This window comes from Xenopus laevis, chromosome 2S (genome assembly GCF_017654675.1).
Source record: "Xenopus laevis strain J_2021 chromosome 2S, Xenopus_laevis_v10.1, whole genome shotgun sequence".
NCBI classification, from domain to species: domain Eukaryota; kingdom Metazoa; phylum Chordata; class Amphibia; order Anura; family Pipidae; genus Xenopus; species Xenopus laevis.
The window spans coordinates 126,116,210-126,138,355 of record NC_054374.1 but is presented as its reverse complement, the minus strand read 5'-3'; the positions used below and the strand labels follow the sequence as shown (position 1 = coordinate 126,138,355).

General features: G+C 38.6%; 1 protein-coding gene across 6 annotated transcripts in view; it reads left to right on the top strand.

The window, feature by feature from the left end:
• The window catches only part of esd.S (esterase D S homeolog), a 31,357-nt gene that overhangs the window by 8,734 nt on the left and 477 nt on the right, over positions 1-22,146 (top strand). For 3 of the 6 annotated variants that reach the window (XM_018248349.2, NM_001093857.2, XM_018248350.2), the window contains 7 exon segments: positions 4,119-4,194; positions 8,925-9,013; positions 12,418-12,516; positions 13,011-13,135; positions 14,196-14,315; positions 17,695-17,793; positions 19,996-20,163. In XM_018248349.2, coding sequence (XP_018103838.1) covers positions 4,127-4,194; positions 8,925-9,013; positions 12,418-12,516; positions 13,011-13,135; positions 14,196-14,315; positions 17,695-17,793; positions 19,996-20,163 — 768 coding nt within the window. In that variant the 5' untranslated portion in view covers positions 4,119-4,126. 6 annotated transcript variants of the gene reach the window in all.

Below are 22,146 nucleotides of genomic sequence, written 5' to 3'. Positions count from 1 at the left end.
AATATGAAAGCCTAGGGTCCTCTGAACAGTTTGATGCCCAATATGTATAGGTGTACCCAAGCATGTGGCATATAGGGGCCCTAAAATGAAGACCCCCATATAGTCTGTCATTTCAGGTACTGCAAAATCAACACATTTACATCGATTTGGGGGGGGGGCAAAAGTAGAAAACAGTAAGTTCACCCCAGAAAACCATATATTTTCGGAAAGTACACATTCCAACGAATCCAAATTGGGTATGCATGTCTTTCTACGCCAAAGTACCAAGCCGCAAATCATTCCTAAATTTGGTGATTTAGGTGACATTTCCAAAAATCACCTCAAAATATCTACTCTGCAGCATCGTATTACCCACATACTTTTAGGTATCAAGAGAAATCATCCCAAATATGAAAGCCTAGGGTCCTCTGAACAGTTTGATGCCCAATATGTATAGGTGTACCCAAGCACGTGGCATATAGGGGCCCTAAAATGAAGACCCCCCCTTGTATGTTCTGTCATTTCAGGTACTGCAAAATCAACACATTTACATCGTTTTGGGGGGGGCAAAGGTAGAAAAAAGTAAGTTCACCCCAGAAAACCATATATTTTCGGAAAGTACACATTCCCACGAATCTAAATTGGGTATGCATGTCTTTCTACTACAAAGTACCAAGCCGCAAACCATTCCTAAATTTGGTGATTTTGGGGACATTTCCAAAAATGACTTCAAAATTTCGACCCTGCAGCATCGTATTACCCACATACTTTTAGGTATCAAGACAAATCACCCCAAATATGAAAGCCTGGGGTCCTCTGAACAGTTTGATGCCCAATATGTATAGGTGTACCCAAGCACGTGGCGTATAGGGGCCCCAAAACGAAGACCCCCATATGGTCTGTCATTTCAGGTACTGCAAAATCAACACATTTACATTGTTTTGAGGGGGGCAAATGTAGAAAAAAGTAAGTTCACCCCAGAAAACCATATATTTTCGGAAAGTACACATTCCCACGGATCTAAATTGGGTATGCATGTCTTTGTACTCCAAAGTACCAAGCCGCAAACCATTCCTAAATTTGGTGATTTTGGGGACATTTCCAAAAATGACTTCAAAATTTCGACCCTGCAGCATCGTATTACCCACATACTTTTAGGTATCAAGACAAATCACCCCAAATATGAAAGCCTGGGGTCCTCTGAACAGTTTGATGCCCAATATGTATAGGTGTACCCAAGCACGTGGCGTATAGGGGCCCCAAAACGAAGACCCCCATATGGTCTGTCATTTCAGGTACTGCAAAATCAACACATTTACATTGTTTTGAGGGGGGCAAATGTAGAAAAAAGTAAGTTCACCCCAGAAAACCATATATTTTCGGAAAGTACACATTCCCACGGATCTAAATTGGGTATGCATGTCTTTGTACTCCAAAGTACCAAGCCGCAAACCATTCCTAAATTTGGTGATTTTGGGGACATTTCCAAAAATGACTTCAAAATTTCGACCCTGCAGCATTGTATAACCCACATACTTTTAGGTATCAAGACAAATCACCCCAAATATGAAAGCCTGGGGTCCTCTGAACAGTTTGATGCCCAATATGTATAGGTGTACCCAAGTACGTGGCGTATAGGGGCCCCAAAACAAAGACCCCCATATGGTCTGTCATTTCAGGTACTGCAAAATCAACACATTTACATTGTTTTGGGGGGGGCAAAGGTAGAAAAAAGTGCGTTCACCCCATAAAACCATATATTTTTGGTAAGTACACATTCCTGCGAATCCAAATTGGGTATGCATGTCTTTGTACTCCAAAGTACCAAGTCGCAAGCCTTTCCTAAATTTGGCGATAAAAGCAACTGTTTTTACATTTCTGAAAATCGCCTAAAAATATTGCAATTGGCCGCATTTATCTCACCCAATTTCTTACATACAATTGTAAAACACCATAAATATTGATGCCAAGGGTCTACTGAACAGTTTGATGCCCAATATGCATAGCTTTACCAAAGTGTGTGGTGTGTACGGACCCAAAATGAAAAATGAGCATTTGAATTTTCACGCCGGCCAACTCAGCTGCTGAAAAGAGAGCCCCAACTGTGCGTTATGTGCCGTAAGAGCCCCAAACTGTAAAAAAAACCAAGAAAACCATATATTTTTGGAAAGTACATATTCTGACGGATCAAACAAAGTAAAATATATCTTTCTATACCAAAGCACCAAACAGCAAAACTATACTAAAGATACATAAGCAAAACAGAACAGAATATTCAATAAAAAAAATCACAGAAAAAGCGAAAATGATAAAATGACAGCAAATAAATATAATTATGCAGGTGTATACTCTTGCAAAGGTGTGTGTATATATGTGAGTATTGGTGTGGGTATATGGGTGTACAAATATACAAATATAGTGGGGGAAAGAAGTGAGAAATTGATAAAAGTAAAAAAAAAAAAAACAAGTTTGATAAAAACAAAGTGTAATAAAGTAAATTTTGTACCTGGGGATAGGCAAAGTCTCCCCCTCTTGAACACAACTGGAGGTCCGCAGCAGGAAGGCTCCCAGGCAGATCAGCACCAGCAGAGAAGAAGGGGGGCGGTGCTGAGAGGCAGGATTTTTTACCCCAGAAGCAGCCACGTGTCAGCTGACGTTGGCGCTGCTTGGGGGTCACGTGGGGGAATGATCGTGGGGCCAGCAGGCGACTGAGGACCCGGAGCTCGTTGCCTAAGGGGCTGGCAAGTGATCTGCGGCTTTTCCCAGCAGCGCGAGCCGCAGATCACAGAAGAAAAGAAAAGTGCCTTGAAATCCGACACGGTTAGTGTTTGGGTAGTCGGCGGATCTTGGGGTCGGGTGGGGGGTCGATCGGTGGGGCCAGCAGGGGATCGAGGACCGGGTGCGCGTTGCCTAGGGGGTTGCAAAGTGATCTGCGGCTGTTTCCTTCCCCTGCGAGCCGCAGATCACTTTAGAAAGCAGGAAATACCAAACAACGTACAAGGTACGTGTTTGGCAGTCTGAGCCCTTGCCTGCCAGAACGTACAGCGTACGTGCTTGGCAGGCAAAGGGTTAAATACTACCCTAAGCCTCTTCTTCTGGGCGACAATCTCCCCGAACTGCCTTTGCTTGTCTTCCCGTCCGCTATAATGAAAAGTCTCCTGCACTGAAGCACATGCGGTGCTTCGTTTTCCGAAGTCGCCCGAAGTTTCCTCATGAGGCAACTTCGGAAAACGAAGTGCCACATGTGCTTTAGCGCAGGTGACTTTTTATTATAGTGGACGGGAAGGCAGTTTGGGGAGATTGTCGCCCAGAAGAAGAGGCGATTAGCCACCAGGCGACTAAATCTCCCCGAATCTGCTCGTGTGGACTGACCTTAAAGGCAGTGGCAGACAGGGAGATTAAGTAACATAGTAAGTTAGGTGGAAAAAAGACACACGTCCATCAAGTTCAACATTTTAACCTGCGTAACTGCAAGTTGATCCAGAGGAAGGCAAAAAATCCCATTAGAAGCCTCTCCAAAGCCTCAGAGGGGGAAAAAAATCCTTCCTGACTCCAAAATGGCAATCTGACTAGTCCCTGGACTATTTATGAGCGACAGTGGGCGACAAGTATGTAGACTTGTCACACCTATAGTTATTTTTAACACTACTTTTGACTCTGGGACATTTCTTGAGGCCAAAACAGTATTGCTAACCGTATGCAACAAGATTATATACAGGTATGGGATCCGTTATCAGAAAGTTCTGAATTACGGAAAGGCTGTCTCCCATAGACTCCATTATAATCAAATTATCCACATCTTTAAAAATGATTTCCTTTTTCTCTGTAATAATAAAACAGTAGCTTGTACTTGATCCAAACGAAGATATAATTAATCCCTATTGGAAGCAAAACAAGCCTATTGGGTTTATTTATTTAATGTTTACATGATTTTCTAGTAGACTTAAGGAATGATGATCCAAATTACAGAAAGTACAGAAAATTAAATCACAACTTGAAAATATTTCTTCTTTCTAAGTAATTTCTTCTTTCTAAATTGAATGCTCCATGTTCCTTCTCACCATGTAACCTGCATCACTCATTCAAAATCTAAATGGTGTTTTTTTAGCTTGTTCAATTGCATATGTTTGTCTCTACAGGGTTGACTATGGCCTTAAAGGAGATTTCAAGCAACAAGTGTTTTGAGGGATTCCAAAAGGTGTTTGAACATGACAGGTAAGAAATAGTAACTGAATATTTATTTTACAGGCTATTTAATGCCTGTGGAGCTTTACTAACTATAACCCAGACTAATCAAAAACACATGGAAATGAAAAATCACCAGGAACCCAGAACTTTTCTTGCACTATTGTGCATTTTGTTGCTTGGCTTCCTGGTGCCTTCTCAAATAAGATTTGTTGCAGGTAGAATTTCACAACTGCAATATTTATACACCAGTATACCCAAGATTTTAGGAAAAGCAGTGCAAAATAGTATTGCTTTGTATATTTCTGTAGCTAATAAGAAGTGATCCATGAAAGAATGTGCCAACATTTTGGTTCTGCTTTCCGGGATATTGAGAGTTTAGTAGTGTATATGTACAAATTATTAGAACATCTTAATGTTTTAATACAAGGTTCAATTATCTAATGAAAGAGGCTGTGAGAATTATGGTTATACAAGAGGAGCAGTAGTGAAAAGCGAGAGGGACAAGGCAGGGTTGCATTGTTGCATCTGTGAATCTCTTTTGACTTTTAATAAAATGAGTTATGAATAAGAATGTAGGGAAGGAAAAGGAAATTACAAACCAACGACATTCTATCATACTACTGTACTGCTTTCACAATCACTGGGACTGTAAGAGACTGGGAGAAATAAGAAAAAACAACTTCTATAAATGAGACCCTTCAGCAGCACTTTCCAGCCCTCAAAAAAATAATAAAAAAAATAATGGATTATACCAACTTGAGTTTTAAAATTAGTTTTATAACAGACGATTCAGAATTGTAAATTATGCTATCTTTAATTTTGGAAATGTGATAAATATGACCAAAATTCAAGATAAGGAATTCTAATATTAAGTATGATTAAGTAGTGAAAATACTATGTAAATGCAGTGTATAACTGGTTGTTTTATGTGTAAACCAGTCATGTTCTAGATTAATTTTGTCTAAATACTATTTAAATGTACTCTTTATTCATGGTTGGAGTTTTAGTAAAAACCAGATCTGAAGCTTAAACAGAAACTGTAGTAAATATTAAAGGGAAATAATATTCTAGGTACAGTACTGGCAGTAGAGAATCTATTAACCTCAATGTTTGGAACCTTAGGTCTGAATAACTGTATTTTCTGGAATGTAACAAAGCATTAATTGAGGCTAATAAACATTTCAATATTAAAATATTGAATGGCATTGTTTGCTATCAACATGGATTTATGCTAGTGTAGCTAATACAGGTATTGGATCTGTTATCCAGAATGCTTGGGACCCGGGGTTTCCAAATAATGGGTCTCTCCGTAGATCTTCGGACTTTAAGTCTACTAGAAAATCATGTAAACATTAAATAAATCAATAGGCTGGTTTTCTTTCAATAAGGGTTAATTATATCTTAGTATAGATAGTTATAGTTTTATATACAAAGTTATATATATAACTATATACAAGTTATAGTTTTATAATTACAGACAAAATGGAAATCATTTTTTAGAAATTGGATTGTTTAGATAAAATGGAGTCTATGGGAGCTTTCTGGATACCGGGTTTCCAGATAATGGATCCCATGTGTCTTATTAGAGAAAAAGGCAACTGAGCCAGAAGTGAATAATTATTCCTTAAAATGCCATCTGAAAAATGGAATTCCCATAATTCAATGAATAATGATCTTCTGGATGAGAAATCCTATGCCTATATCGTTAAAAAGGCATTGATGCCAAAAAACAGGCATGGGATCCATTATCCGGAAACCCATTATACAGAAAGCTACGAATTACGGAAAGGCTGTCTCCAATAGACTCCATTTTATCCAAATAATCCAATTTTTATTAATTATTTCCTATTTTTCTATAGTACTTAAACAGTGGCTTGTACTTGATCCAAACTAAGATATAGTTAATCCTTATTGGAAGCAAACCCAGTCTTTTATATTTATTCAATGTTTACATGGTTTTCTATTAGACTTTAAAGTATGAAGATCCAAATTACAGAATGATTAGTTATCTGGAAAACCCCAGGCCCCAAACATTCTGGATAACAGGTCTGATACCTGTACTTCTTTGGAAGTCTCCCTAATTTAAAGGAATTGTTCAGTATAAAAATAAATAGATAGTCTGTGCAAAATAAAAAATGTTTCTAATATAGTTGGTTAGCCAAAAATATAATGTATAAAGGCTGGAGTGACTGGATGTGTAACATAATTGCCAGAAGACAACATCCTGCTTTTCAGCTCTCTAACTCTGAGTTAGTCAGTGACTTGAAGGGGGGCCCCATGGGACATAACTGTTTGCTTTTGAATCTGACCTGCATGCTAAGGATCAATTGCAAATTTGCTGAACAGTTATGCCCCATGTGACCTCCTTAAAGGAGAACTAAACCCCCGCAATGTTAAGTCCCCACTGGACCCCCTCCCTGCCTCCCCCCTGCACTTACCCCAGAATTCTGTCCCCTCTTGAAATAGTGACCAAACATGCGGAGTGAGCACAGTGGAGCTCACGGGCACCATCTTCTTCTCTTCTCTCACCAACTTCTTCTTGTGAAGTGAGCGGCGTAATGGTGCATGCGTAGTTGGAGCAATCTTCTGGTTCACAACAACTGTGCAAGTGCCGAGATGGCACCAGAAAGCTCTGCTTTTCTCACTCTGCATGTGCGGTCACTATTTGAAGAGGGGACAGAATTCTTCGGTAAGGCTGTGAATAGGGGGAGGCAGGGAGGGGGCCAGTAGGGACTTAACATTGCGAGGCGGGGGGTTTAGTTCTCCTTTAAAGTCGCTGACTGAGTTAGAGAGCTGAAAAGCAGGAAGTAGTGTTCTGGCTATTATGTTAGACATCCAGTCACTCCAGCCTTTGTACATTACATTTTTGGCTAACTAATTATATTAGAAACATTGTTTATTTTGCACAGCCTATCTATTTACCCAGTTTTTATTTTTACACTGAACAATTCCTTTTAACACTGATCACCTGCAGGAACAGGTCTGTCATGCTCTGTCTTTTTTCCCTTTTTTTTACTGTATAATACTGTTTACTTTCCCCTGCTTTGTTCCAGTATGGCAATTAAACTAGTAAATTGTTGCTAGGGTCACTGGAAATCAGGCAGTACTAATATAACTGGTACAAAATAACTGAAAATCTATCTTCACAATTAATTAGCTTTTGTGGCTGCTGGGGCCACTGATCTGAAAACAAAAATCCGACAATTGGCATCTTGCTTAAATAACTCATGTTCCACACTATACCACTATACCAGGGGGCACATTTACTTAGGGTCGAATATCGAGGGTTAATTAACCCTCGATATTCGACCGTCGAAGTAAAATACTTCGAATATCGAAGTCGAAGGATTTACCGCATTTCCTTAGTTCGTACGATCGAAGGAAAAATCGAACGAGTAAATCCTTCGAAACGAACGATTCGAAGGATTTTAATCCATCGATCGAACGATTTTCCTTCGATCAAAAAAAGCTAGGAAAGGCTATGGGGACCTTCCCCATAGGCTAACATTGATGCTCGGTAGGTTTTAGGTGGCGAAGTAGGTGGTCGAAGTTTTTTTAAAGAGACAGTACTTCGACTATCGAATGGTCGAATAGTTGAACGATTTTTAGTTTGAATCGTTCGATTCATAGTCGAAGCTTGAAGTAGCCAAAAAAATACTTCGAAATTCGAATTATTTTTTATTCTATTTCTTCATTCAAGCTGAAAAGGCTTTGAAAGTATTTCACATCATATCCAGTGACCAATGATGTTTAATTTAATAGGGAAGTCTTTAACATACCCAGTGTACACATTTCTGAGAACTAAGTCATGTCTGAGAATAACCCATAGTGATGAGTGCTCGGAATGTACCACTGATTTTAAACATAAGAAAATGATTTACAGTAGTGAGCTTACTTTTGCAAGGGGGCTAGATTTTATGGGAATGAGGGAAAAAGGCTTGTCAGGGCTATGGACATTTCAAAAATTAAACTGTGCATTGGTGAGACATTTACTGGCATAACTGCTGATGGATATATATATATATACGATAACCTGGTCCCTTGGCTGATTAGCCCATATGGCAGGAATTTGTTAAATTACATGGGAATGATGTACTTGATTAAGTACAGTAGGGAGGTCTAACCTAAGAGCTAGAACGTTTGCCTCAAAGGGAAACCGTAGTCTTCAAACAGATCTGCATGTCAGTGTGTAATACAATGCATACTGCTGATTTAGATATGTTGACAGGTACAGCTGCTCTGGGCAAACCGTGATTTACTCTACAATATTTATTTCACCTCCCCAGTACCTCGGAGGCATTATTTATTTCCATAATATGCATACCTACCACACTACCATATGCATTGCTGTGAGGTCAGGTCTGTGTATGTTAAGCAATGGCCATGGGGTGAAACAGATATTACTAATGCTGGGCAGGTGAGCAGGTGGACTAGTGGGTAAATCTGTATTTAAACACTGCTGTACACCTTGTGGAAAAGTCCCCTTCCATTTTATGAGATGCAATCACCCCATCTCCCCTACGATGACTTTATAGATTGGTGAGCCACCTTAGAGTAGAGGTTGGCACAATCATATCACCAAATGGTAGGGACTATGCTTCAATTTTTTTCCTGCCAATTTGCTTGTATTTTACTGTTCATATAGGAAGAGCTAGTTACAAGGCATGAGACAAGGGTTAGAGAATAAATATGTTAGGACATCACAGTGCCTTTTTATCAGCATAGCTCTAATGCTTAATATACTTCTTTTTTACCAGCACTGAACTGAAATGCAAGATGAAGTTTGGAATTTATTTGCCTCAGAAAGCTGAAAGCATAAAATGTCCAGTTATTTACTGGCTTTCAGGTATGTACTATTGTGCCACTGACCTAATGTTGCAGATAATCCCCAACGTGAATAGATCTATTTTAAACACCTTCAGAAATGAACCACTGCCATGTATTTGGAAATGAATGTGAATAAGTAGACCTTGAAATTCTGCTGATCTTTGAAAGTCTCTGTGTATGAAGCATAAAGGTGCTATAGCTTAGGTAGGAGTACCATTTTTTTCTATAGAAAATATAAGCCCTCACAATAGATATAAGGCCCTGAAACTGATCTTTATTCAGGACTCTTAGCAGCAACTGGGCTTATTATTTATAAATATTGCATCCCTTAAAGGAGAACTAAAGCCTAAATAAAAAAGTAGGCTAGAAATGTTGTACGTTATGTTTTGTGCTTCTGTATCAGCCCAAGTCAACCACAGCCCTTTAGCAGTAAAGACCTGTGTCTCGTAGATGGTGAGCCCCTATGACAAGTTTGAAGTCCTGGATCATTGTATATATAAAATATAGTATTTTTAGCCATATTTAATTAAACTGTTTGTACATAGATTTTCTATCTTTTGTTTACTGTATATACAGTTTACAGACACTGTCCTAGAAATAAAAAGTGTTTTCTTCTGTGTGAATGTGTAATATTGTGTAAAGTAGTTCAGTGTTGCTAAAAGAATCGACATCAGAACAAAACTGAAGTAAATGTTTGTGTTCTTCTGGTGGAATGTTTTACTTGGAAGTCTTGATTCTTCCCTTCCCTTTCTTCACAAAAATGATTAGCTGCCCTGAAATTCATTTTTGGTGAAGATTGTCCTCATACAATCAACATCAGAACCAGTGTCTCACAAGTGAGAATCATTTAAGCACTTTAAGACTGACTGCCCTGCTGTCTGCAGAGGTCTGTGAGTATTTATGAGAGGCACATTGCAGACTGACATTTTAAAATACATAAATAGATGAAATCTGAATCTGTAACAACTGCTACATTGCATATTTAAGGTTGTGTAAATAATTAAATGGGATTAACGAAGAAAGGGTGTAATTATGTGATAACAGTATCCCTTTCAAGCAAGTTCCAGTCATTTCACGTAATAGGTGTAGAAGTAGGAAAATACAAAGATGTGCAAATAAAGTGGTGCAAAAGGAATTTGGGCTGTGCTTGCAAAAGCATACTTTGTATACGTTTACATACTGATATAAGGGTATATTAAATCCAGCCTGAAAATCTCTAGATTCATATTTCTGAGTGCATGCTCCCTTACCTAGTTTATTTTGGAGTTAACTTACTAGGTGACATTTGTTCATGTGGATTTCACACTTTACCAGAACCTGAAGGAAACATAAAGTCCCTTAAAGGGATTATGTCATGATTTTTATGATGTCGTGTTTATTTCTAAATTACACAGTTTACACTGTAAATAATTCACTCTACAATATAAAATTTCCTTCCTGAACCAGCAAGTGTTTTTCAGTTGTAATATTGGTGTGTAGGCAGCCATCTCAGGTCATTTTGCCTGAAACTGATTTCTGGCAGGCTGTTGTTTCTCCTACTCAATGTATCTGAATGTGTCATAGTGGGACCTGGATTTTGCTATTGAATGCTGTTCTTAGATCTACCAGGGAGCTGTTATCTTGTGTTAGGGAGCTGCTATCTGGTTGCCTTCCCATTGTTCTGTTGTTAGGCTGCTGGGGGGGAAAGGGAGGGGGCAACATCCAACCTGCAGTAGAGAGTGACTGAAGTTTATCAGAGCACAAGTCACATGACTGGAGGCAGCTTGGAAACTGAAAATATGTTTAGCCCCATGTCAGATTTCAAAATTGAATATAAAAAAATCTGTTTGCTCTTTTGAAAAATGGATTTCAGTGCAGAATTCTGCTGGTGCAGCACTATTAACTGATGCGTTTGGAAAATAAAAATTTTCCCATGACAGCATCCCTTTAAGGTTACTCTGAATAGGGCCATATTATTGTGTTAAAAGACCAGTAACATAAAAAAAAAATGTATAAAATATTTTGTTTCTACTTAACGAAAAAAAACACCAAGACACTTTTAACTTTAAATTCGCAAAGAATTTAAGAAATAACGTACCAATTCTCCGCTTGCGCTCCTCTTCAGAAATGGCGAAAGGGCGACGATCCATCGTGCTGCACTCGATTTCTCTTCCATGCCTTCTGTAGGCGAGAGCCAGGGAGGGGAAACCGAGCATCGCATGATGGATCGTCTCCCTGTCGCCGTTTCTGAAGAGGAGCGCAAGCGGAGAATCGGTAAGTTATTTCTTAATAAAGTCTTTGCAAATTTAAAGTTAAACGTGTCTTGGTGGTCTTTTTTCGTTAAGTACAAACGGATTTTTTTAAAAAAAAATGTTATGTTACATAGATGTTAATATCTTTTGCTCTAGTGCCTGACCTGCTGCCACAAGCGGGCTTTCCTCTTCCTCAAAAACGACACCAGCTATGGGTACAGTTTGCTGAGTGCTGAGTCTTCCAGGAACCCCCTGTTGGTTTGGGCAAGCACACACAGTACAGAACATTTTTCAGGGGTCATCTGGGTGGAAAATGGGGGTACAGCACTCCGCAAACTGCACCAGCCTGTTCTAGCAGGTAAGTTAACTGAATCACTGGAGGTGTCTAACAACTTTGAACCCCCAAGTAATTTTAACTTTCTTTAATATAGTTACATGTACATTTATGAGCTGGGCCATTACAGGGTGTCCTCAGGTTACATACACCCGACTTACATACAACTCACACTTACACACAGAGGCTATTACAATAATGTACTGTAGTTTGCTTGACTTTGATTAGCATTTAGCTTCAATAAACCACCTGCCCCAATCCCCTCTGGCATGTGTTTTCTCTACTGCAGAGCACAGAAAGGTGACATATATGACAAACATCTGTCATATACATCAAGTACATGTATATGTTTCAACTTACATATAAATTCAACTTGAGAACAAATCTACAGACCCTATCTCGTATGTAACCGGGGACTGCCTGTAATTTCTGTGCGAGTGATCTATGTTGATTTTAATTCCTGAGCAAGTATTTGCATACTCAAACTATATAGTGAATAAAGTACCCCATATTGTAAAATATAAGGAAATTATAAGTCACCTTCGGCCTCGTGCTTTTATAAGATCATGAAACTCTGAGGTTACTCCTAATATCCTCATATTTTCCAACAAGGGGTAATTTATTTATTATAATACACAAGTTTTTCTGAGTCGTGACAAAAATGACATAATTTCTCACTATTTATGACTGATGACCTCACTAGTCAACGTTTATAAGGATATCATTTACAAGATATTCATGGCTTTTGTGCATTATGTGGATATTTGAAACAGCTGTGATATATAAAAGTTTTTTTTAACAGATGATAAGCTTTATGTCTTTTCTATTAAAGAATTTTCCTCCTCTTCTACCCAACAGGATTAACATGTACGGAGCAAAACTTTATCACAAAAGCAGCTTTTCATCAAGCTGCCTCTGAGCATGGACTTATCATAGTAGCACCAGATACCAGCCCACGTAAGGTTTCCTTTATGTTGCACAGAACATGTATTTTGACCATCCACCTAAAAAATTAAATTATAGGCATATTTAGGGGTTTTTTTTTTTTAAAAGAAAGGCAAATTGTGTAGATGTTTGGGATATAATATTTGCAAAATGTTTCAAGTTTAAATGGTAAAAATATTCACAAGGGCAATTAAACAGAAATAGAATCCGAGAACAAATTTAATACTGTATGTCTTAGTAAGTCATTGTACGGCATTTACAGCCTAATCCTTGCTGATATTTAGTTTTTCTTTAACATTTAAAGGACATTTTATTGCGCTGGAGCATTATGCAAAGCTTATCAAATGTTATGGTTACGGAGTGCAATATTGACACATTTATTGTTCATTGACATTTTGTATTTATTGAAATCGATTCACCTTTTTCTACTAAAATAGACTGCCTTTTAATTCCTGGTAGGTAGATTTACCTACACATTTGTCTTTTTCCCATGCTTTGATTGATAGGTGGCTGCAACATAGATGGAGAAGAGGAGAGCTGGGATTTTGGTACAGGAGCTGGATTCTATGTCAATGCCACTGAAGATCTTTGGAAAACAAACTACAGAATGTATTCATACATAGTAGATGAGGTAAGCTGAGGAAAGTTCTTGCAGTAAGGGAATAAATGAGGACCAGGGCTGTAGGCGTAGGGGCAGCGAGGCAGTGCATGATGGAGAAACAAGGCCAGGACATAGTAAGACACGCAGGGAATGAAGGATTGTGTGTGCATATGTGTAAGTATGTTGTGACTAGCTAATGTTGTCTGTCATTTTTTTGGTGGGGGTATGCAATGTGAGCATGGGCAGATGCCACTATCCATGACCACTGTGGTCATTCTTGTAACTAACAAAAGCTATGCGTTTATTCTCCCATGTAATTTTAAATAAATATAAGTATTACAGAACTGAACAGGAGGATAAGGGGGAGGAGGTCTTAATGTATATCAAGTTGCCTTGATGAGTTGTTTAGGTTTTGAGACGCGAGAGTTAATGCTGACTCCTTTAGAGTGGCTGACACATGCTCCTCAGCAGATACAGACACGAGACATTGCTCCAGGGTTCTTGAGGGGGAAACAGATGGTGTTTGTGCTGGCAGATGCAGTGTTAATAAAAAGAACAGCACATTCTGTAGGCTTTTCACACTGAGAGTCAAATCATGTCATTATTAAATGTTAGTCACTGTAAATTATCTGTAGAAAAAATGATTGCTGTAAAAATTTAAATGAATAATTTCTGTGTTCTTGTAAGTCAGTTCACAATTGTGGGTTGCCGCTTTAACTATACTTGCATTATATAGATGCAGGTAAATATACTGTATATAGAAAGGCAAAAAAGGACCGCACATGCTCACCGTTCTCCCCTCAAGTCAGGTGCTCCGTCCAACAGTGTCCCCACTGTAAACACGACAATATCTCGAAAGGCAGACGGCACTTCTGAAAAAAGGGTTTATTGGAATTCCTGCTGGTAAAAACCTGACGCGTTTCGGGAGTTATCCCTTAGTCATAGGTTAGCTAACCTATGACTAAGGGATAACTCCCGAAACGCGTCAGGTTTTTACCAGCAGGAATTCCAATAAACCCTTTTTTCAGAAGTGCCGTCTGCCTTTCGAGATATTGTCGTAAATATACTGTATACTATTTCTCTATTTCAGCTTCCACATCTTATAAATGGTAATTTCCCAACAAATCCAGATCGGGTTTCCATTTTTGGCCATTCCATGGGAGGGCATGGTGCATTAATCTGTGCGCTGAAAAACCCAGGGAAATATAAGGTAACGTTTCTTATGTGGCTATAAATGTTAGAGAAGAGTCTGTTGCTAAATAAATGAAGTTTATTTTTTAAGTGCTGATCTGCTTTGCAAGTGTTTTGAGAGGTTTTGGAGCGTGCACCCAGGCAAATTTATATGCTTTATCATGAGTGCTGCTACAACACCTGCCACTCTACTGGCCCCTACCAGTGTGAAGTATTGGTTGTCTCAAAACTCTCAAATAGACACATTAACATATCTACATTGGTATCAGAATATAATTAAAAAGGGAAGATGACAAAAGTCTGAATTCATAGGGGTATATTTATCAAAGAGTGAAGTTAGAGATCACCACTCTCCATTGATTTATTTGCCATTTTAAAGGCATATTTATCAAAGGATGAACTTTCCCCCATTGATAAATACTCTTTTAAAAATTCCATAGACATGAATGAAGAGTGGCAGAATTTCTTTCTAGAGGACTGTGGTGATCTCTAACTTCACTCTGATAAATATGCCCCATTGGCTTTTGAGGATCAGTCATTAAACAACCCTTGGGTCAGAGCCCAATATGGCATCAGCCAAAAGAAACAGTCGGAAGTTTGTTCATCTCCTATAAATGTTGAAGGTTCTGTGGAATGAACATATCTGGGAGATGTTTCCAGCTAACAAATTGTTATGCCATCAAAGGGTTACTGGATTTTGGAAACTCATCCTAGAAATATCAAGTACTTTATTCGCTGGAAATTTGTTAAATAACACCCCCTCCTCCTGGTTGATTCAGCCATCTCTGAGCTGTCTCAGTGCTCCACCATCCCGTTGAAGCACTCCATGTCCTTCAGAGATGCCTTGGACAATAACCTGTAGAACACCCTGTGTGCATGGCACTATTTTGCTGTGACCATCAACTGCATCTACCAGTCTACCCTGTGTGGCTAGAGTAAGGTACCTGGAGCTTCTGAGAGATCATGATACATGAAGACTTAAAGAGATACTGACACCAGAAAATGAACCTTTTTTTACATCTACCATAAAATTGACTTTGCATGCTTCTTATAATTTTGCCATAAAGTATCCCCATATTTGTGCAGCAGGAGTCCATTAGCATTAGAAACTTTAACTAACACTCTGAGATGGGACAGTCAGGTTTGCAAAACAGTCAGGTTTAGGAACTTCAACTAACAATTACTTTCATAAACAAACCTCTCAGCAAAAATGGCCTTAAAGTGATACTGACACTAAAAAATATTAATCTACATCAAAAGTTACCTATAGGTCACGATGATAGGTTTTTGCTGATTGTTCTGCTTTTGTAAGTTATTGTCACTTGAAGTTCCTAAACCTGACTGTTTTGCCAACCTGACTGTCCCATCTCAGTCTGTCAGTGAGAGTTTCTAATGCTAATGGACTCCTGCTGTACAAATATGGCAGCCCCCTCATAGAGGAACATGGGGGTAAGAAGGGTAAGGTAAACAGACAAATACTTTTATGGCATAATTATAAATAGCATTCAAAGATAATGTTATGATGAATATAAAAAAAGGTTATTTTCTGGTGTCAGTATCTCTTTAAAGGAGAAGGAAAGCTACCAAAGTAGTTTATTGCCAATAGATTAGCCACAATAGTGCAAGCTATAACACTATATTTATTCTGCAGAATGCTTTACATGCCTAAGTAAACAGCTCTAGAAGCTCTCTCTGTTTAGGATAGCAGCTGCCATATTAGTGTGACATCAATCCTTGCCTGAGTCTCTCCCTGCTCACTCATAGCTCTGGGCTCAGATTGCAGCAGAGAGTGGAGGAGGGAGGGTAGAGGGATAGCGGGAGCAAACTGAGCATGCTCAAGCCCTAGCCCTGGAGGTTTATGCTGAAAACAGGAAGTCTGATACAGAAGCCCATGTGTACACAATAGAAGGAAAGAAATGCAATATTTCTTTTGACAGAGGACTCCAAGCAGCATTACTTTGCGGGTTTAATGGTGTATTTATATAGAACTTTCTGATAAAGCTTACTTCTCCTTTAAACAATCTCTTAGAACCTGTCTTAACTTGGGGCACTAGAAACTATTGTTTAGCAGCTGAATGCTAGCCAGAGTGGTGGTAGCCATGAAAGCATTCAGACATTGGTCAGGCAGTAATGCTACAAAGGGCAGACCTTCACAGATGGATATCTTTTTTGAGCAGAACTAAAACCAATCATATCAGAGTTGAAGGGTGAAGAGGTCTTTCCAGTCCTACAGAAGGAAACAACGGTGTAACCAACACAAGAAATGAAAGTCTAGAGAAAACAGAAATAGTTTAGAAGCTACAGGAATCCGGGTCAGCAGACCAGCCATCAATTTGGTGTAATGTCAAAAAGTTTTCCTGGTGCTTCCAGTGCCTGGTACTTGATGATCAATAGGCTGGCATATGCCCGTGGTGATGAAAATCTATTGTGTTTATTTTATTGGGTCTTGAAATTAAAGGTGTGATTCGCCTTTAGGTTAACTTTTAGTATGTTATAGAATGGCTAATACTAAGCAACTTTTCAATTGGCCATAAATTTTTTTTTTATATATATAGTTTTGCCTCCTTCTTTCTGACGCTTTGCAGCTTTCAAATGGGGGTCACTGACCCCATCTGAAAAACAAATACTGTAAGGCTACAAATGGCCTGATATTGCTAATTCTTATTACTCATCTTTCTAACTAGACCTCTCCTACTCATATTCCCCTCCCTTATGCAAACCAATGCAGGGTTACTAGGATTATTTGGACCCTAGCAACCAGATTGACGAAACTGATAACTGGAGAGATGCTGAACAATAAGCTTAATAAAAACCACAAATAATAAAAAAATGAAAACCAATAGCAAATTGTCTCAGATTATCACTCTCTATGTCATACTAACAGTTCATTTAAAATATATTTTTTATTCCATGAAGAAGATTGTAGCTTTTCTTTGCCGTTTTCACTGCTTTCCCAGAAAGGAACGAACTGAACCTGTTGAACCCTGCAAGCTGCCCAGCCTTTTGTATGAACCTTCATTTCTATGTTTGTAAAATCAGAAAATATAATTAAGTGTGTGATGATGAGTCACTGAAATGTTTCTGCTGAAACTCTTTTGGACCCTGCCTTCTATTTCATGAACTGTATTACAGGGATAATTGATTCATGGAATCTCGCTTCTTATTTCCAAAGTGCCTGAAGCACCAGCTGTGCTAATTGCATTTCCAGCTCCGCATGATGAGTACTACACAAATGTGCCAATTGCTTTCTGTTATTGTTAATTAGGCTTCAAAGACACATTAGAAGTGAAAGCTTGATGTCTGTTTGTGGAATGAGGGACCAAAGTGATTATGTTTAACCGACATATGCTGTACATGATAACAAATACTGTTTTCCTTTCCATTTGTGTTTTTATCAGACCGTGTCAGCATTCGCACCCATCTGTAATCCTACTCAGTGCCCATGGGGCCAAAAAGCATTCAGTGGCTACCTGGGACCAGACACCAGCAAATGGGAGGTAAGTTATGTCACAAACCACAGTTACAGGTTGAGGTTCGGGTTAAACAACCCTTTTATTTAACATCCTTCCTATTTTGGGTTTCTTTCTGCATGTTACTGGGTAACACGAGCTGGGCCACAACCATGGACAAAAGTAACATTATTGGGTAGTGTAATTCTTCAAGTGCTGGAGAAGCCTCCTCTGTTCTTTTCTTCTCTCTATTTTAGTAAAATATCTGGCAAGCATAAATGTACTGCAGGGGGTGAGTGAAACCAAGATATGATACGAATTAGGCTACGTAATTCTCTGCTCAAGTAGAGAACTGTGATTGTTTCTTCCTCCAGGATAAAACAGGGAATAACGCCTGGATCAGCATTTATAATGCTTAAAGGAGAAGGAAAGCTACCGAAGTAGTTTATTGCCAATAGATTAGCCACAATAGTGCAAACTATAACACTATATTTATTCTGTAGAATGCTTTATCATAACTGAGTAAACAGCTCCAGACTCTCTCTCTGTTTGTTTAGTATAGCAGCTGCCATATTAGCTTGGTGTGACATCACTTCCTACCTGAGTCTCTTCCCTGCTCACTCATAGCTCTGGGCTCAGATTACAGTAGAGAAGGGAGGGGGAAAGGGAGAGAGGAGCAAACTGAGCATGCTCAAGCCCTGGAGGTTTAAGCTGATGGTAGGAAGTCTGATACAGAAGCCCATGTGTACACAATAGAAGCAAAGAAATGCTGTTTCTTTTGACAGAGGACTCAGAGCAGCATTACTTTGAGGGTTTACTGGTATATTTATATAGACCTTTCTGATAAAGCTTACTTAATTTTAGCCTTTTCTTCTCCTTTCACTTTGGAAAAAGGGAACTTTCTTTTTCATAGAAATTGGCCCAAACTGCAAGACTTAAGAAAAAGCCATACAAGAGATTTGTATGCTTTTTACCCTAAGAATGCCACTATAATGCATAACAGTGAATGATACACTATTAGATTAAAGGACATGGAACGTTAAACTAAAGAAGAAGGCTAGAAATGTTGTACATTATATATTGAGCTTCTGTACCAACCCCAGGCAACCAAAGCCCTTTAGCAGGGAAGATGTGTCTCCAAAGATGCCCCAGTAGCTCCCCATATTATTTTCTGCTGATTCACTGCACATGCTCTGTGCTGCTGTCACTTACTGAGCTTAGGGACCGAAAATATACAGTACACATATAATCAGAATTTAATATCATCCCTGTAGCATCAGCTTATATTACAGTCCAGCATTTTCTGCTTGATAATTAGTGACGACCCCTAAGTTTAGCTTCTCAACAGCTGCTCAGAGCCCACTGAGCATGTGAGTGTCACAGACACTTTCCAAGATGGTGACCCCCTGTGACGAGTTTGAAGTCCTGGATTATTGCTGCTATTGACATGCTGAAACTTGAGGCTGGTGCAATAAGTGCAGTATATAAAACATGGCCTTTTTAGCCATATTCATTTTTAGGGTGTAGTTCTCCTTTAAAGGACTGAATTATTACAGGTATCCTCAGGGTCACATTTACCATATAAGCACCCGAGGCCCCGGCCCTGAGCAGCAGATTTAAGTAGTATTAACATTTTTCAGTTTAATAATTGGGAAAAATGAGAGAGGACAGAAAAGTGATTTAAAGGCTATAATGATTGCAACAGATGCAAAAGAGCAATTTAGCTGCAACTGAAAAATGAAACAATATCACCAGTCAGATGTTGTAAATAATCATAAAGAGAATGATATGAGAACTCAAAAGGTGACGTTTAATAGTGCTAGTCCATTAGAGTGCTTCTGTTGTATGCTGAAAAGGTAGATGTACTGAAAGTGTTCCTTTCATTGAAATGTGCCGCCTTGTCTGATATGGTGCCAGGAAAGCAGACGTAATTGCACTTTTTTAAAAAGGGACTCTGAATACAGTATGGAAACTACAGGCACTTACACTAAAAATCAATAGAAATCATTCAAGAATGAAATCAGCATGGCTGGATTGGATAAGAGAGAGATCATGAAATGGACTTGGAAGATGGATGTGGTGTGACAGTGCATGTATTGTAAGGGTTTAATATAGTACAATATACATTATTATCCATATATTTTCTCGTCTATATAGAGAGATGTGGTTGAAATTTTAACCCATTCCTGATGCAGTAGCTGCGTGATAGCAAGACAATGTGACCATTATGTTATGTTTTTCCTCCCACAGGCATATGATGCAACCCAACTGGTGAAGAATTACTCTGGCCCAAAACTAGATATATTAATAGATCAAGGAAAAGATGACCAGTTCCTCGCTGCCGGCCAGTTACTGCCAGACAATTTTATTGCCGCTTGCACCGAGCGCAACATCCCTGTTGTTTTTAGGCTGCAAGAGGCAAGTTAAGAATATGCTTGAATGCAGTGGATTTAGTAGACATTCCTAAAATAAGCAACTTTAAGACCTTATTATGTTGTGTAAGAAAAATATCCCAATATTTATGTAAGAAAATGAGTAGACTGATTCCTGTCTTTCATATTGCCGACATGTGATTCTGTTTAAATCATCAGTATGGGGTCCTGAACTTGATAGTCAACTCCTTCATCTCAAAACCAATCAATGTGAGATGGTGGGACAATATGATGTGTTATGGGCAGAATCCTGTCAGACTGGCTGAAGCTTTCATTAGTTGGCTCTTTCTGACTTGAATGTTTTTACGAATCAATCGCTTTGTAAGGAACGTCACAACATAAAGTTGTGTAATACGGGGCCCATGTTGCACTTACCCTTTACTTGGAGGCACTAGAAAGACAGGGAGGGCTTTTAGTCGCAACCAGTTAAAATACACCTACAAGGAGTTCCTTGTTGAAAGGCTGAGCAGCAACTAGAAGCAATATTAGGCTCCCATTTGTACACCTAGGGGGTTATTTACTAAATTCTCCGAATGCAAAAATCCCGAAAAATACGTGATTTTTTTTATTTATTTATATAAAATTGGACTTTTAAAAAATCACACATTTTTCTTATTAATTAAACCCCGAGGATCGAAAAGTCTTTAGATGAAAAATCGGAAAAAATCAGAGTTTTCAGGTGAAAAAATCGTGAAATCTGATATATTTTTTTTTCCCCGGAAAGCAAATTTTTTGGGAAAATGTAATAATAAATAAGCGTAAAAAAACCCAAGCTGATTTGATCAGAGTTTGTAGCAGAAAATGTTAAGATAAAATCGGACGTTGATAAATAACCCCCCTAGGGTAAGTGCAAGTACAATATTGAAAATGGATTGTCCTTTAAGGGGACATTTACTGTACCTTTAAAGGGATACTGTCATGGGAAAAACATTTCTTTTCAAAACGAATCAGTTAATAGTGCTGCTCCATTTCCCAAAAGAGCAAACTGATTTTTTTATATTAAGTTTTGAAATCTGACATGGGGCTAGACATTTTGTCAATTTCCCAGCTGCCCCAAGTCATGTGACTTGTGCTCTGATAAACTTCAATCACTCTTTACTGCTGTACTGCAAGTTAGAGTGATATCACCTCCCTCCCTTTTTCCCCCCAGCAGCCAAACAAAAGAACAATGAGAAGATAACCAGATAGCAGCTCCCTAACACAAGATAACAGCTGCCTGGTAGATCTAAGAACAACACTCAATAGTAAAAACCCATGTCTCACTGCATGCCTGCCAGAAAGCATTTCTCTCCTAAAGTGCAGGCACACGTCACATGACTGGGGGCAGCTGGGAAATTGACAAAATGTCTAGCCCCATGTCAGATTTCAAAATTGAATATAACAAAATCTGTTTGCTCTTTTGAGAAATGGATTTCAGTGCAGAATTCTGCTGGAGTAGCACTATTAACTGATGCGTTTTGAAAAAAAAACATGTTTTCCAATGACAGGATCCCTTTAAGGTAACTTTATTTTTATGGGCGTCGCTGACTCCCTTCTCAAAAAACAAATGCTCTGTAAGGCTACAAATGTATTGTTATTGTTACTTTTTTTACTGATCCTTCAGTAGTCCTCTCCTATTCCAGTCTCTTTTTCTAATCAATGCATGGTTGCTAGGATAATTTGGGCCCTAGTTACCAGATTGCTTAAGAAGCAAATTGAAGAGCTGCTGAATAAAAAGCTTAATAACTCAAAAACCTTCAATAATAAAAAATGAAAACCAATTACAAATTGTCTCAGAATATCACTCTCTACATCACACTAAAAGTTATCTCAAAGGCGAACAACCCCTTTAAGTTTCCAATTCTTGTCACGGTTCTCATGAACAGGTACAGTACAATATATTTCCATGTCCATTCATGTTGTTGTGAATGGTTTTCCCTCTATACCGTATGTATATATTGCTTACACTTTCCCATTAAATATTAAAGCT